Source organism: Hippopotamus amphibius, chromosome 13, assembly GCF_030028045.1.
Source record: "Hippopotamus amphibius kiboko isolate mHipAmp2 chromosome 13, mHipAmp2.hap2, whole genome shotgun sequence".
NCBI lineage: Eukaryota > Metazoa > Chordata > Mammalia > Artiodactyla > Hippopotamidae > Hippopotamus > Hippopotamus amphibius.
In genome coordinates, this window is record NC_080198.1 from 61,535,472 (window position 1) to 61,553,846 (window position 18,375).

At 38.3% G+C, this 18,375-nt stretch overlaps 1 protein-coding gene across 2 annotated transcripts in view; it reads right to left on the reverse strand.

Annotated features, from left to right (window-relative positions):
* Window positions 1–8,794, reverse strand: part of INTU (inturned planar cell polarity protein) — an 83,863-nt gene extending 75,069 nt beyond the window's left edge. For both annotated transcript variants that reach the window (XM_057706144.1, XM_057706145.1), the window contains exon 1: window positions 8,580–8,794. In XM_057706144.1, coding sequence (XP_057562127.1) covers window positions 8,580–8,725 — 146 coding nt within the window. In that variant the 5' untranslated portion in view covers window positions 8,726–8,794. The remainder of the gene's footprint in view (window positions 1–8,579) is intronic.
* Window positions 8,795–18,375: the final 9,581 nt, after the last annotated feature.

The window sequence follows — 18,375 nt, forward strand, 5'->3', positions numbered from 1 at the left end:
AAGGAAGGACTGAGAAACTGTCCCACACCAAAGGAGACTTAAGGAGATGTAATGACTAAATGTCATATGATACCCTGGCTGGATCCGGGAACAGAAAAAAGACATAAGTAGAGGAATTGTGAAATCTGAATAAAGTCTGGAGTTTATTCAGCACTGTACTAATGTTAATTTCTTAGTTTTGACAAATGTACCCTATTTGTGTAAAAGGTTAACTTCAGAGAAAAACTGGGTGACACATTTACAGATACTCTCTATACTATTTTTGCAACTTTTCTGTAAATTTAAATTTATTTCAAAATATTTATTTTTAAAAAGGAATTAAATCTAGCAGTTTTAATTAAAATTTTTATAGTATATGGGTTATATTAATCAAAATTAATATAAATACTTTCATCATTTTCTGAGATCTTATGTTTATTCTACTTTGCTCTAAACAGAAATAACTGTATATTTACAGTCTGCCTGCAAAGTTTGACAGTGCTTTAATTGGTTTCAAGGCCCTAAATGATGTGTTAAATGTGAGCAGAGTCCTTCTTCCCAAAGAAAAACTTGCTAATTTGCAAATAAGCATGTTCACTTACATAAGCTCTAACATAAATATATTAAAGAAAATGAACTTCAGATAATGCTTTTAAGTTCCTCAATTACTTAGGTATTCAAGAATTCTATGTTGATGCTAAATCTTTTTTTTTCCTCTTCTTCTAAGTTACTGAATCTCTCAGGTCCTTAGTTGCATTAATGTCAGCATTTTTCACCAAATGAAGTACTATTACAATTTCGTTGGCCACCACAAGAAAAACATTACAAAATAGCCAGCCCTCATGGTACATTTCCTTAAGAAAAACAGACTTTTGCTACTACTTTAAACCTGTTATACTTTTTCTTTTTAGTGGGGAAAGCACAATGTGCTTTGCCAAAGTGGCCAACACATGTCATTACATAGTTATATGGTGCTAATAGGTACAGCAGGACAATTCTAGGTACGGAGACAAACCACACAAAATAAAAACACCAGGACGAATTATCACGGATTCTGTCTGGGGCTTGTTCAATAAGTACTGGTCTGCCTAATGCTTTTCTGTGTTTTCATTTCTGTGTTCTGTCTACTAGCCATATTTAATTTTCATCCCCAAAGTCTTTTGATTGTTTTCTAAAAGGAAACCATGATTTTAAGGGTTAAAATCTATGCTCGCTGTTACAGCATCTTGAGGTGGGGAACCTGGGGTGGGCTGATGATGTTCCTTCCAGCCCAGCCAGTTAGCACTGGAACAAACGTGAAGCACGTCAGAGAAGAAGGGATCAACCAGTGAACTACTAACTGTGTACTCACTGCATGAGATAAATTTTTACATCAGGAACATATCTCCACTGGAAATATGCTAATAATAACCCCATTCCCTACCCCAGCCCTTCAGCTAAATGGGGCATGTCTACACATCACTAAGTTAAGGATACGACCTAACTCTGGTAGAACTGAAATCACCGACCAACAAATCACTTTTTGATAGGGCTTTATGGTGCTTTTAAAGATGTCAAGTGGACAGAGAGCTCATCACCTAGCTGAAATGCAAGTGACAAAAGTAAGGAATGAAAACTGTTATAAGAGAAAAACTGTTACTGGAGAAATTAAGTCTAAGAGGGATCAAATAAGGTCCTAGGAGAAAGTGGCACTTAAATAGAAACCTGAATGACTGTGACCAGCAGAGATAGGAAGAAAAGGTGTTTCAAACAGAACAAAGTATCAACACATATAAGTGTAGGTGTAAAAGAACAGGGTAAGAATGAGAATGGGTGAATATTTCAGTGTAGTAATATTATGCATTGAATGTTTACATCCCTGCAGAATTCATATGTTGAAACATTTCCATCCAATGCATGGTGTTAGGAGGTGGGGCCCTTGGGAAGGAATTAGAATTAGATGAGGTCATAAGGGTGCAGCCTTCATGAAAGGAATTAGTGCCCTTATAAGAGACCCAGAGAACGTGCTTCTCCTCTCTGCTATGTGAGAATACAATGAAAACTTGCAGTATGCAACTTGGAAGAGGGTCCTCACCAGAACCCAACCATGCCGATATCCTGATCTTGGCCTTCCAGCCTCCAGAACGATGAGAAATACATTTCTATGGTTTATAAGCCACTCAGCCTAGGATTTTTTTCTTTTTTGGCCGCACCACACAGCTTGTGGGATCTTAGTTCCCCAACTAGGGATCGAACCCATGCCCCTGCAGTGGAAGCATGGAGTCCTAACCACTGGTCCGTCAGGGAATTAATTCCCTCGGATGTTTTTTAAATCGGGGCCAGAACTAAGAAAAGTAGGAATACAGGCGACTTAAAGGAAGATTATCAAAGATGAGATCAGAGAGGCTAGGGACAGATCTAAAAGAGCTTTACCAAGCATCCTAAGGAATCTGGAGTTTTGGGAGGCCATCAAGTTTTTGAGTAGAAAAATGATTTAAAAGCCTTTTCTTTTTTTAGAGCAGTTTCAGGCTCACAGCAAAACTGAGCAGAAGGTAGAGAAGGTAGAGCGACTTCCCATATACTCCCTCCCCACCCCCCCCGCCCCAACCTGCATAGCCTCCTCCATTATCAACATCCCTCACCAGAGTGGTACATTTGTTACAATCGATGAACCTACACTGACATATCATAATCACCTCAAATCCACAACTTACATTATGGTTTACTCTCCGTGGTGCACAATCTATGGGTCTGGACAAATATATAATGACATGTATCATCCACCACTACAGTATCATACAGAGTAGTTCCACTGCCCTAACAGAGTTATCCTATATTTTAAATTTTGAGATAAAAGTCAAAATAGATAAAGGCTCATAAAGTTTCCCAGTACCAGGAAGATGGTTTTCACGTTAAAGAAAAGCATGTCTTTTCTAGGTCATCTGCACAAAGATTTCATTTCCAAAGAGGTAGAAATGCTTACATATTCAGCCTTCATTTTCTCTTTAAGTACTTGCCCCTCAGAATACAGGAGTCTCAAGACATCTTGTAAAACAATAAGTTATAACCAAGAATTCCTCTAACTCTGAATCCCTCAAGACCAGAGAAACTTGATGAAATTAAAATGTTAACACTTTCAGGTTGTCTGACCTTGACTCTTAATCCAATACTTATTACACTGTACCAGGAGGCCTTTCACAATAATCTGTTGAAAAAATTATTCTGACACTGAAAATGTGCTATGAATACTAACAGAATCAGTCTCATTTTCAAAAGTCTCAGTTACTTCAGGCTTCATTATAAAGACATTCCATTGTAATTGAAGTGGTTGAATTCTCTAAAAAATACAGTCATCAGCAATCAAACCTGAAATATTACTTGTTAGTTTTTAAATCTCTACCTTCTCCTCCTGGTCACAGGGATGACCTGGTTAAGCACGTGGATATCTACTTCATTTTAGGTAGCTTCGCTGGTAATATTCATGCATGTGTTTAATTCTATTTTTGATTGAAACTGCCACATAATATCTTTTTGCAATAGTTTCTCTAAGAGAAAAATGATTTTAGAAAGCAAACTCTGGCAGCTGTATGGGAGAAGGACTGAAAGCAGGAGAAATTAGAGGCACCCAGACCAGTTAGAAGGCTACTCCACCGGTGTATGGGAGACACAAGCCCTTTAAGTAAGGCAGTGCCTGTGAGAAGCAGGAGGAGGTGGTGGGATGGTTATCAGAAAAGCAAGCCAACAGGACTGGAGACTTATTAGATCTGAAGACCTGAGTAAGAGCGTGAGGTCAGCAAATAGGTGGGCAACACTAAGGGAGAAACAAGGCAGACAAAGAATTCTCTTCCAACATGCTGAGCTGGAAGCAGACAGAGATGGCGGCAGAGAATTACCATATCTCATCATAGACCTAGTTACATACTGTTTGACTTTTTAATCTATATAATTTGATAAAAGAAAAATTAAATTAAAAGGAAAAAGTCAAGGTTCACAGCAGGAGAGAAAAAGGAACATATTATACTAAATTGATATTAATATATTGCATCACAACTTTGAATGAAATATTTTGATTCTTCAAGTAGCATGTTCCCACATTAAAACCCAAGAAAAAAGATAAATTTTGATATATCCATGGAATCCTATTCAGAAATATAAAGGTAAGAACTACATACAGGCAACAGCATGAATGAGTCTCAAAATAATTACGCTGAATAATCACAAAGAAAAAATAATAATTATGCTGAATCCTATTCAGAAATAAAAAGGAAATCCTATTTAGAAATAAATGGAATCCAGGACTTCCCTGGTGGCACAGTGGTTAAGAATCCGCCTGCCAATGCAGGGGACACGGGTTCGAGCCCTAGTACAGGAAGATCCCAAATGCTCTAAAGCAACTAAGCCCAAGCACCACAACTACTGAGCCTGTGCCCTACAGGCCTGCGAGCAACAACTACTGAGCCCACATGCTGTAACTACTGAAGCCTGCGCACCTAGAGCCCATGCTCCACAAGAAGAGAAGCCACTGCAATGAGGAGCCCATGCACTGCAACAAAGAGTAGCTCCAGCTCACCATAACTAGAGAATACCTGTGTGCAGCAACGAAGACCCAACACAGCCAATAAATAAATAAAAAAAGAAAGAAATGGAATCCTACTCAGAAATAAATCCTATTCGGAAATAAAAAGGAAAGAACTACATATAGGCAACAACATGAAGGAGTCTCAAAATAATTACGCTGAGTAAAAGACGCCAGACAAAAAAGGGAGTCCATGCTGTATAACTCCATTTTTATAAAACTAGAAAACACAAACTCATCTATCATTACAGAAAGCACATAAGTGGTTGTAAGGAGTGAGGCAGGCATGAGTAGCATTAGGGAGACACATGGGGAAGCTTTTCGATAAGATGGATATGTTCGTTATCTTGACTGATGTATACATGTCAAAACTTATCAAAACTGTACACTTCAAATACTTCAGTAAAGTTGTTAAAAAATCTAGAAAAAAATTTAAAGGACATATTCCCTTCTTCTCCAGTCATTCTTCTTATTGTCAGTGGAAGTTCCTTGGCCTTTTACAGCTAAATTCTCTTTTTAAAGTATGCTTTTTTCTCTCCATCTTGAGGTTTTAAAACTCACAACAATAAACAATTCACTTTGAAAAATCAAAAATCTAAGTCATTTTCCTGAAACAAGAAAAGACTGGATAGGGACTATAATTCTCTTAGAACATCACAAAGGTTTTCATGGGAAAGAATATTTCAGGAAAATAAAAAGGAAAACATTTTTCAATGATTGTTTATAAAATTCGTTTGGAACTCTCCTCACATCATGATATCATTCCTTCGGACATGCTCTATTTGCTCCAAGCTAATTGAGTAACAACGCACATGTGAGCTTTACAAAGTATAAACTGTAGAAACTATAATTGTGATTTACAAAATGTATTCAGTACAGATTGTATTAGTTGTTTACAAAGTTTATATAGTTCAGATTTTGTGACTTTAAAAGTACAAATAGTAAAGACTTTTTGTGATTCACTTATTTATAATTTTATAACAATTCTATTAAATGGCTATTACTGTAAATTTAGAAATGAATCTAAGGGGACAATGGAAGAGTTGGGAGAATTTATCTTCTGATACGTCTGGAAAGAAGGAAACTCTCCCTCTTTTACTAATGGATAATGACATGAAAAAAGTAACAGCGATTACCGTGCATGTATCAGGGATGTAGTTTTGAATATGGTTTCTTCAAAACTCATGTGATTGTTTTTGCATTAAAAGCAAGGAAGAAACTCAATTGCTCACTGACAGTCAATTATTATTTGAGAGATGATCATTTGATAAGCATCATTGCCACATCCTAGGATTTCACAAACCCTGAGAAGCTGATTGACTTAAATGAATCTTGCAGTTGTAACTAAGAAATAATCGTAATATAAGAAATCTCACATTTTTATTGACCCATTTTCCCCTATCAACATAGAGTTTGCTCACAGATAATGTCTCCTCATACAAGTATGACAAAAGACAAGTCAAAACTAAAGCCAAAATACAAAAGGCATTTTTAAGGTATTGCAAAAAAGGTAATTAACCAAGGTTTTTGCCTAAAGAATAGGAGAGCTGAGATTTGTGAGGCACATCTATTATTAAGCCTATAATCCGCTATGCTGTTATGTTTAAACATACTTGTTTCATTATTGTAGCAGGACCAATAATAAAAATGTACTTGAATTGTTTTTATTTAAAAAAAAAAACTAAGTCATAAAATTGATAACTCTGGCCAACATGAATCAATGTGGTTTCAATGAGCTGGATAATTGTAAACCAAAACAAAGAAACATGGCATTATTGCAAATAAATGTATGATTTCTGTTATTTCAGTATTGAAACTAGTCAATGGTTCCCTCAACCCAATCTACCCTCCAGTATGACCTCTGAAGCTTCCTTAAGGAGTTGCCAATTTGCCAGGTTAGGATGTAATGCACTTCTAAAAATTTCCTCTCATAAGTCTTAAACAAACCAATAAAAGTACTATACCAGAAGGTACCCTAAAGACATTTTATCTAAAAAATGATAAACCTACTAATTCTATATTGAAAATCACTTGCAGCTGAAACTGGTTTTCAGTCTCAAAGCATGTAACAAACAAGGATAATTTCCACAAAGAATGTGCAGAAATTAACTAGAACCCTGAAAGATTAGGATAGTTTATGTGAATCAATAAGTAGTATAACTTCCTTCATAACGTCCATGTAGACAATGAAAGATAACAGGCAATTCATATCTCTTAGCTCTGATGAGAAAGCTTAGGTTCACACCCCCATACCTTTGATCCACATGTTCCAGTGTCCTGTCCAAGCTGGGAAGACCACCCCTTGCACTGCTGGCTCTACAGCTTTGGGAGGTAAATACCATAAGGAAGAAATAGAACAGAAGCCTACCTGGTCAGTGTATATCAATTCTCATGTCTTAAACAACAAGAAGCGACAGCTGTAATATCTGAATCTTGGAAGGACTTGAAATACAGACCAGCAAAACAGTTTACAATCAAGATGTCCTGTACTTTTATTATTACGATGATAAAGACACTAGAATATGTGGAATGATCACTGAATGACTGATACAGAAAGTTTAATTGCCATTTTTTAAAAAACTAAAATATATATATACATGTATTCTGAACCACAAAATGCTTTGACATAAGTTTTCTAACATAAGGGTCTCAGTTTGCTCATTTCCCAGAAAAGAGAACTAGCTCATTTATTTACTCATCAAAATCAATGCACCCCATTTGAAATCAGGTCTCAAACTTCTCCACTGAAAACACGCAGCTGTGTGGCCATGAGAAAATTATAGATTCTCTCTGGGCTAAAAAGTGTGATTCTAAGATGTGGAGAAACCAAGAGTATGACTCTCACATTGTCTATGGCTCCCATAGCAAGACAAAATAAGGTTCTACATAATCCATACTTCCAGCAGTCTTGCTTGATAGCCAGGAATTCTGTAATTATTTTTTAAATGACCACAGTAGAAGATTACACAAAGTATTTGATATCCTTAAATTTGTTTGAATCCTCCAGAATAGAATCTGTCCTCATTAAGCCTCTAGAATATAATTAAGTAGCCATTAGTGATGGGTTTTCCCCCCATGCTTTTAAAGATAATGATAAAAATGTTTTACATACCTATGGGTGAAAATAATGTATCACCCACATATATTTAGGAGTATCAGCCAAGTAACTGATACTCCTAAATATACATTAAATACTTGTAACTGTTATTTCTAAATACACCTAAAATGTCATCCTAAAAATGACTTTATATGGCAGTCACCCATTGATGTTTTGGCACCAGAACCTTTTCACTGCTAGTCATTTCAAGCTACCGCTAATTACTTTAATTGCCTGTTTCCAAAAAGTTAATGCATAACAGTAAGGGTTAAATTCCTTCAGCACTGAAGTAGCATTGGGTACTGTGAATAAAAATAACTTTTTCATTATTTTTAGGGATAAGAGAGTACAAAATAACACTTAGATATTCTGTATTTTAAAATTACATTATGACATAAAGTAGAAAACAATAAAACGATGGGAATGTATAGGAAAATAGAGTAGAAATACCCCAAAAATGCTAAGAAAGGTTGTCCTCGATGGTGAGGCTACGGTGGATTTTCTTTCTTTTATATATCTATTCCTTTTTATAACAGGAAAAAATTTACATAATTTAAACAGTTGACATAAAACGTGGAGGGTGTCCCTTCACCCTAAACACGAAAGAGGTTAAGTCACAAAGACCATGACACCAAAGCACGAAGACACTGCGACAGAACAGAATTTTATGAACACTCTAACAGATACCCTCTCACATATTGCAAAACCCATCACAAAGAAGAGAGCCTCCTCCTCTGAGAATCACAAAAACCTACAGTAACAAAGAATGGCACAGTCATCTCGGCTCACATTAACACAACTGAAACGTGGTGCAAACAAACCCCACTTACTCTAGAACCTCAACCACTCAATCTCTACCACGCCAACATTCTCGAAGCCCCTCCAGCCCACGTGTACACTCTCTGGACGGAAGGGACGGATTTAATCGTGCCTCTTCAAGAACCTTACTCAGAATCGGTACTCGCAGAGGAGTATGAATCCGAGTCGCTGACCGGATCTTCAGGGTCACAATCCTCATCTTCTTCTTGTGAAGAAGGGGCTCCAGGGAGTCCCTCTGGGCTCTGCCGCGAACCGCACGACGCCGGAGACGCCATCAGCAGGGATGCAGCGGCTACGAGTAACTCAAATCTCGCAGCTACCGCTTGCGGGGGCCGCCATGTTGCCTCCGCTGGGAAAGGGGCAGGTGCCACGTGACCACCAATCCTCAGCAGCGATTGGTGGCAGCTTAGGTTGCCAGGGAGACGGGGAAGCTTCCCTGAGAGAGCCGAGACCACTGAAAGGAGCCAATAAACCGAAATTTCTAGGATGGTATCCGGGAGAAATGGAGGAAGCTAAAACTTAACCACTTAAGCTCTCCTGAACACACTCCTTTGGAGCAGCGTAACTTATTAAAGCTTGCGGAAGCCCACTAGGTTTTTATTTCTTTTTCTTGCGGTTTGCACTTTGTGTCTACCCTGAACAGCTGTCCAAAACCTTAGAGGCGCTCCGCCTGTTTCCCTTGAGGTAAGGGAAACTACCCTCTACATCTCCATCCCAACAAGGAATGGACGCTTTTGAGCAGTGCCTTATTGGTGTTAATGTAAATACGCGCCGTTGTTTCTTTGGTTCTCTTATTGTTTCGTAACGGCAAACATTTTCACAGTTCTCCCAAGCACACATTGTAGAGGTGCTTCAAATCGGTGCCCAAGTTGTGAAATCTACTGCGTGTTCATTTTCTAACTGACGATTTTATAATTTGATGACGTGTTCTCATCACTGAAGTTGGAAATGTAAACAGGTAAAATTTACCTGTCATCTGCGAATACCTACGTCAAATATTTTTTGTAAGTACAAAATGATAGCGAGCATTTATTGAGATTCAGCCATTGTTCTAATTACTTGTTCTATTCATATGTATATAAATATATATGAACTATATGTCTTTATACTAAGTAAGGAAATTGAAACTCAGAGAAGTTATTCATCTTCTTAATGGTCACATATCTAGCAGGCAACAAAGCCAACGGAGAATTGAACTTAAGTCATTAACCACTAGATCATATTTCCTCCTCAGGACCCAGTAATTCAACTATTAGAGATCTATTCTAAGAAAATAAGGGATATAAATAAAATTTTAAAAATTTGTAAGAGTGAAAAACTGAGGGCAATTTAAATATTCAACAATAGGAGAAAAGTTATATACACCTTTATATATAAAGTATGATGAATATTATGATGTTAACAGAAATGTTTTCAAAGAGTAAAATGCATGGGGAAATGTTCCTATTATAGCAGGTAAACGAAGGATATAATGTTATTTTATGATCTCAATGGATGGGTGCAGGGGATTCAACTTAAACTGGCCTGATTTTATTAACATGATGGGTAGATTGTAGAGACTGAAAGGTGAATGGGCAATTTACAACATATAGTGTGCTATGATAAATACAGAGTTCTAATGGAATACCCAAAGGGAAACCAACTAGGGCATATAGGGCCACAGCGAATTTCTTAGAGGAAGGCTTGAGTTATCTGGTTGTTAGGGGATATTATCTTCCAGAGAAGAGCAGTGAGTCATCCTGTGGCCCAGAAAGTTATATGCATGGAGAACTCAAAAGAACCTGGGCAGTAGCCATCAAATATTTAAACTTTCAAGCTGTAATTTAGTTTCATTTGTCACATTAAACTATGCATATTTGAATATCCTAAGTTTTATGGTTTTATTTGTATTAATTTCTAAATTTGCTTTTCTATAGTTGTAAACTAGCTATTGAATTTTATTTTGTAGTTTGTTTTAATTTATAAAATTGTTTTTATCTTCTGTAAGAGCTATAAAGCACAGAGCTTATGCCTGTTTATTTAAATTGTAATAAAGTTTGTCATCCCTGGAAATCTGTATGAGTTTTTCCGGCAAAGAGAGGTCCACATACCACTCAAACTGGAGAACAGAGGATTAGTTCATAAACGAATAATGGGTAAAGGAGGTTCTTGAGGTGGCAGGAGGGGATGGCACCCAAGGAACAGACGGAGGAATATGACCTTGCTCAACACCTCTTCCCTGAATCTGGTACCCAAAGGAGGGTGCAGGTGTGGATGCTGACTTGCCAGTTTCACTCAGGAAGCTGAGGCAGTCTCCATGTGATGGTGTTTATTTTCTCTGGCAAGTAGGAGGCAACCTTGGCAGCTAAAAGTGATGGAAACAGTAATGGGGTCAGACGCTTGAAGAGAGTGGAGCCAGGAAGGAAAGAAACAAATATTTCCATCGGTACTGAGGTCCAAAAAAAAAAAAAAAAAGATGTATTACTTTTAAAATCAGAGATACTATTATTTCAAAAGGTGGAATCACTATAATAGTTGTATTATGTTTCATGTTTCATGATAAAACATACATAGTTATTCTCACCACAATCCCCTGATTCCATTCTAAAAATAAAATGCTTTAGGCACCTCTTTAATAAAGTTAGCCTTTCATCATTTTAAAAACACCTTATTGGAAGTAAAAAAAAAAAAAAAGACATTTAAATTTTCAACAAAACCCCCACATTTTCTTACTATAAATAACACCTAATTTTTTCTATAAGCATCTAATAATTTCACACTTGGCTCATTAGTCTCAATGCCACCCCATTAAACAGAGAATAAAATCCAAACTCTGTAGTCTCTTAGAAAAGTTTTCCAGTTCTACAAATAATTGAGCACCAATTAGGAATTAGAGGCCTTATTTCCTGCTATACATTAATCAAGTTAATCAAGTTTGTCCAACTTGCTAATCAAAATATCTTACCTGAGGTGCTTGTTAAATGTGCAGACTTTAGGGTCCTGCCATACTTCAAGGAGATCAGAATCTCCAGGGGAGGGGCCTGGAAATTTGTATTTAAAAAGTACTCCCAGTATTCTCAGGTTACAGGCAAACTTGGGAAAGACCGCCCTTAGCCTTCCCTCTGTTCTATGCTTCATACTTACAGTCCCACTGACCATTTCCCCAACAGGCTGGAAATCACTCCCACGTCCTGGATTTGAGCCTGGCAGGCAGACCTCTCCCTGCTTTAGAACCCATCATGGGTATAATCTTGAGCAAACAACCTCTCCAATCTTCACTTTTTCTACCTGCAAATTAGAATATTGGTACCTGTTTCACCAGACTATTTGGAATCCAGTGAGTTAATGCATGTAAAATACCTAGCACATAAAGTGTCAAAAAACCCTAGCTATTCTATAGATCATTTACTCACACAGTTCTCTCACTGTGGAATGCTACTTATCCAAAACACTACATTTTCCTTCAAATTGTACCTTTTCCAAGAAGTCTCCCAGACTCTTTTCCTACCTTAGTAAGAATTTCTCTTTCCACCTTCCCCACAAAATATATCCCATAAAGTTCTGTTATAATTAACTGACAGTCTGCCTAGTATCTAAATTATTTAGGAATGTGTTTATCTTTGCTACCAAATGACAATTCCTAGAAGACATGACTGTTTTTTTTCAGTCTCTGATCTTATACAAAGTTGAACCAGAGCAAGAAGTGCCACATAAAAGTATATCTTTTAAGAAATGTCCTCGGGACTTCCCTGGTGGTCCAGTGGTTAAGAATCTGTGCTGTTCTACTGCAGGGGGCTTGGGTTCCATCCCCTGTCTGGGAACTAAGTTACCACAGGCTGTGCGGTGAGGCCAAAAAAGAAAAAAAAAAAAAAAGAAATGTCCTTTCACACTAGATAAATCTCTGAGTTATGTCAACTTTATTTCCATATGTTTAATGAACAAAATTCCTCCCCACCCCCAGAAAAAGTTACACCTTTGCTTGATCTTTCACAAAAGAGAAAATAATAGCAATCATTTAAAATTTTTATTAAAATTTTCAGGGTATGGTAATCTGATTTCCAGATTTCCATACCCAGATTATATATCATATTTATACTAACTAAATTAATATTTGATACCCTTAGATATATTGGAGAGGATGAAGAAAGGAAAAGAATAAAATGCCATTTTCAGGGCCTTTATAAGAATACTGACTTTGTTTCATAATTGTCAATTGCAAGAAGATTTAACAGATTTAGAGTGGGGTGTGTGTGTGTGTGTGTGTGTGTGTGTGTGTATATATTTTTTTTTTTTTGCTGCACCACACAGCTTGCAGGATCTCAGTTCCTCGACCAGAGCTTGAACTCTGGGCCGTGGCAGTGAAAGCCCAGAATCCTAACAACTAGGCCACCAGAGAACTCCCAGGCTGGAATATATTCTTATTTTCTATTTTCCACTAAACAAATGGCCAGCGATCTTCTGAAGCCCAGATATGTTTAGTTTAATATATATGAGACATAAGGTCTTTATTTCCATTGATTACCATCTCAGTTAGGCAAACAATACAATTCTGACATAAAATACACCAGATAAGAACACAATTAAATATTTAGTATCTTTAGCAGGTTCAAGAGCTCTTTCCTAAATAGTAATATAAGCTAGCAACGAGAACTAAATGAAAACAGGGCCACAGGAGGTCATGTCCATTAAAAAAAATTTAATTGCAAGGTAAAAAATTCATGTAACAGAGTTTTGTTAGGAACTAATTAATATCACCTTAATCGTGAACATGGAAATAATAATTCATGAACTATGTAGTAATATCGACAACCACAGTCATTTTAAAATCATGAACAAATTAACTTGGTAGACTCAGCAAAACAGTATTTCAAAAACTGAGGCTTCATAATGTGCAATTTTTCAAATCTGGGATAGAGTCATAATGTATAAGAATAACATTTTGGAAATCTTATGTTTATAGAATTACATTATAATTGAAAATTCTCATTTTCCTATATAAAAATTGAATTACCTGTAAAAACATATGGAACTTGTTCTAAGATCATGCATCCTACATTTGAACAATGGTGGAATATAGATGAGAATCCAGAAGTAAACATAAAAGTAACTAAAGTAGGTGGCACAAAGCTTAAGCCCCAAACCCAATTCATTTACTCCTGCTTAGTCTCATTTGATATTTTCATTTACAAATTCTAACAGATATGAACTGTCCCACTTGTCATAGATCAGTAGCTGCCAACAAAAAGGGAGGCCTCCTTAAAACAGGAATACAGAGCAGCAAAAATTGCTGATGTCTGACAATCTGCTGATGAAGAAAAAAGTAGGAAAGACACGAGACTTGCAAAAACCATAGCTTTCAAATATGTCAAGTGCCCGCAGCAGCACCTAAAAAAATCATCACTGTATTTGTCAAACTACAGTAATTTGATAATCCATAACTGCCACATATTCCCCAGTCAGAGAAGCCAGGTTCTCATCCTGATTCTGTCACTAATAACCAAGTGGCTGGGAACAAAATCAGTTTCTTCATCTGAAGGCAGCAGCAATAATCCCTGCCTGCTATATAGGGTTGCTAAGAACCAAATGAGATAACCTTTGCAATCTAATGCCTTACACGTTAGGAAATAGAGCAGTGTGTGATATATACCACATTTGCAAAAAGCTTTGATTTTATGATTTATTGTAGTTTTTACTTTTTGAGTTTAAAAGGATATTTTATTTATCAGGAATATTGTCTAATGGGGCACACCTTTACCCCCGAGAGTTCTGGATATTTAAGGTATTTTAAACATGTTTATTTTGCGGTTGCCAAAAGTATGAAATTTAGGTCATCAAACATCTTCAGAGACTTGCCTTTAGCTCACTTCCTCTGCTGGCTTAGGCATCAAAACTCTGGCACTCTGGCCTGGACCAGAACCATACATTAGCCTTTAGGCTTTGGGCAGAAGTCACTTAGCTGAATTTTCTCAGAGCCTTTAGGAATAGATATCTTTTTGTGTTTTGTTTTAATTTTTTAAGGACAGTTGTGAACATAATCCCTTCTATTTCACAGAACTTTAGTTTTATTGAGCACTTAAATATCACCTGAAGTTCATACCACCACACTGTGAGGTGGGTATTACCCCTTTATACTGTATTACAGAATGAACAGGAAAATACAGACAAGTTAAGTCTTGCCAAGTCCCACAACTATGTAATATGCAACAGAATAGGACTCCAGAGGAATGATTAAATTGCAGTAACCTTGTGCATAAAATTTTTAAAAATCTTTGTAAAATTCTAGTAAGTGCTAAAATGATTATTTGGGTACCTCCTATAATCAAGATTGACACAAATGTTTGTTGATTTACTTAAGTAAAAATAACTGAGAAATGCAATACTGAAGCTTTTCCCTGACTCAGACAACCTATATGTAAGTTTTTATTAAAAAGCAGGATAGCTGAATATTTTTAGTTGATCTATTGTTATTTTAATATTGACATGTGTTGACGCTAACACCTCATGCAGAGAAAAGTTTGCAACTTTGCTTCAATTTTGGTTTGGCTGAAGTATCTTTTTCAAAAGCACAGCAATTTAATGATTTACATTTTGAAAACCATATTTAAATGGAAAATATACAAGTAATTTAAAAATAAACACTCAGAAGGGTTATCCTTTAAAGTAAGATGTAAAATTAAATAGAATAGTCTGCTATTTTTTCTTATCTATAAATTTTCTATGGCTCAAAGCTACTGGTCTCTTTAATGCAACTGCCAAAATTTTGTGGATATCTTACAAGGGATGTTTTAAAGGAAAAACATGAAAATTTTGTAAAACTGATGTAAAAAAATAAGCCAGGCACTGGTCTAGAGCCTGAGGACTATGATGAGTAGATGAGTGTAGTTTAAAGGTTACCTGATTTCTCTAATTTCTATTACATTATGTCTGAACAAATCTTTACATGTATAAGCAAGACATTTGATTAAATATGAACTTGCATGAACATCTATCTTCATTAAATGAAATAGAAACCTCTATAGATGTCTCAAAAGTTTTAATAAGTGTGTTTGAAAACATTAAATAGTAAATAACCACTAATAAAAATAATGCATTGCAAAAGCAAAAAGATTTTCACATAATGTTAAAAATAGAGAATTGTTAGCCATCATACTGACAAGAACACTTATAGTTTCAGATTCCATTGGTTCCTATAGCATGTGGGAACAGTTATTTGTAATTCAGATAAAGTAGCTTTTCATATACTGAGCAGGTTTATTCCAGAAACACTCCGCTACTTAATTCCAAAATAATCATCTCAGTTTTGATGACTATAGTTTAAACATATTTTTTGCCCTGGTTCATTCAGACAGGTTTGTGCTTTGGATCTGAAACCCTGTAGTGTTAATCAGTTTGGAATTTTTTGGCACCTGACATTTAAAATATGAAGAAATTCTGTTGCATCAGGGTTTTCAGCATTTAAAACAAACACCCCTCCTAGCTTTATCAAAGTTATGCTGTGAATGAATTTCTAGTTAATAAATTAGGGGATTATTCCTGGACTGTAATTTTATCAACTGCAGGGAGAACTGTCTGGGAATTTAGCAGAATCCCCTTTTAGCTGCTCATGTGATAATATTTTATTGTATATGGCAGGAGTACTCTTGGGGGAAGAGGGGAAGGAAACCAACTGTGGAAAATTGCAGGTTTCAGAAGATAGTTTTTAAATGGAAGAGACCCGATTTCTTCCTGACACCAATGTCTTTCTTCTTTATTCACACTTCCAGCAGAACAGGATTTCTACAGCTCATATGGTTTTGTACAGAGACTTAAAAGGGTCACTTGAAACGTTTACAGATGAGAGAACTCACATAAGCCTCCCCCTGACAGATATTTACTAAGCGCTACTTACTCTTTCTCACTACAAATGTATTCAAGAGATACCTTTGATCTATTTCTAAAAGAGTTTTTCCCATATTATGTCTTATGAAGGCCAGGCTCTCTTAGAGTTAAAGCAGCATTACTTCCTGGCATTTCAACCATCCTCTCTTAATCTTAAAATGGAAAGAGAATTTGCTCTCCATGTGGATTCTTATTTCTTTTCCTTCCATAAACCTCTCACCGTTACCATGGGATTTAATATTTGTTAGCCTATTTTACATAACGTATAAGGCTGGACAAAGTAAATGAGTACAGTAGCAGTTTACAAGTTGGGAGTCTCATCCTTTTGAGAGGAACTCCTAAATTTCTTTTGTGTACATATGCGTGTGGACGCGCACGCGTGAGTGTATGTGGGTGTGTGGTTGGCGGGGGGGAGAGTCGAATTTAGATTTGTTAAAAAGTGACTCCTTCTAATTGCAATCACAACCCAAATCCAAACAAAACTCTCAGCTCTTTTTCCTGCTTAATTGTTTTTCGCTTCTATTAGAGAGTGGTGTCTTCTGAAGTGGGGTGGGTAACCTGGTCCCGCGCGAGGCCAGAGCGACCGCAGAGGGTGAATCCGGAGCATCCGGTTCTGGAAAGGGTGGAGGGCAGGTCCCGACTCCGCTCCAGCGGCGAGGACCACACCAAGGAGAATCCCAAAGGAGACTTTCCCCGCAAGACCCCCCGAAAGAAAGGTTGCCCCTCCCCTCGCCATTATCCCCGGGAACGGAGGGCGGTCTTTCCCCGAATCCCCCGACCCAGCACTGACCTGTGTAAGAGGACGCGCTGCACAGAGTCCAGGTCCTCCAGGTTCCGGGCGGCAGGTTTGGGGATGCTGGACTTGCCCACCTGAAACATGCCCACTCGAGACTCTCTGCAAAGGCGCACAACAGGTAACAGGCGCAGAGGACAGCGAGGTCTCACCCGTGGCGCTCGCGGCGCCGCCTGCCTCGGGCAGCGCTCGGGCCGCCGCCGGGAAACCGAGAGCTAGAGGACAAGGCTTGTTGCCACCTTCGGTCGCGGAAACACCTGGGACTGAAGGGCGGCGATGTCAGCGCTCTCTCCCTCTCCTTCGCCCTCGGGCCACGCCGCGACGATCTTGGAAACCCCGCGGCCGGCGGCCCGGCCACTTGGGCGCCGGTGGACCCGGGCAGGTGGGCGCTCGGTTGGCCGCCACCCCGCCGGGGCTGGCCGAGTCCAGAGTGCCCCTCCTCCGCGTCTGGGGCCCCTCGCCTCTCCAGCGTGCCCGAGCACTGCGCAGGGTCCCGAGCGCCCGCGGCCAGCCGTCCAGCGCCTCCAGCCCGGCCGCCCGAAGCTGCGCTCTTTCGCCGCCTAGTGCTCTCCACTCTTCCTTCCTGCACAGCAAGGCTGTCCCAGGCGGGGGACACCGGTGTCCAGGCACCGCCCCAGCAAAGGAAGCTACCACCTGCAGCTTGGAGGGCCACGAACAAGAGTGGAGGGGGCATTGCGGGGCTCCGAGGCCCCGGCCGCTCCGCAGAAGGCCAGAAGATGAGTAAGAGAGGCGAGTTGGTTGTCCGTTATCGGTGGGAATTTAAATTCTGACTAAAAAGGCCACTTCCACTCATTCATCCAGGTAAACGTATACGTATTGATTCCTTGCTACGTGCCAAGCTGAGTTTTAGTCTTTGGAGCTACAAGGATAGATAAAAAGTGGTGGCAGACCTGCCTAGTGTGGACCCTTTATTCTCTTTGGGGGCTTTATTTACTTTAAAAATATACTTGGCGCTAGAATAGAACACAGGAGAAAATCTAGATGACCTTGGGTATGGTGATGACTTTTTAAACATGACACCATAAAGCTCAATCTATGAGAGAAATAACTGATAAACTGGACTTCCGTAAAATTTAAAACTGCAAAGATGCTGTCAGGATAATGAGGAAACAAGCCACAGACTGGGAGAGAATATTTGCAAAAGACATCTGAAAAAAAGACTGTTATGCAAAATACGCAAATGGGACTTCCCTGGCAGTCCAGTGGTTAAGACTTCGCCTTCCAATGCAGGGGGTGCAGGTTCCATGCCTGGTA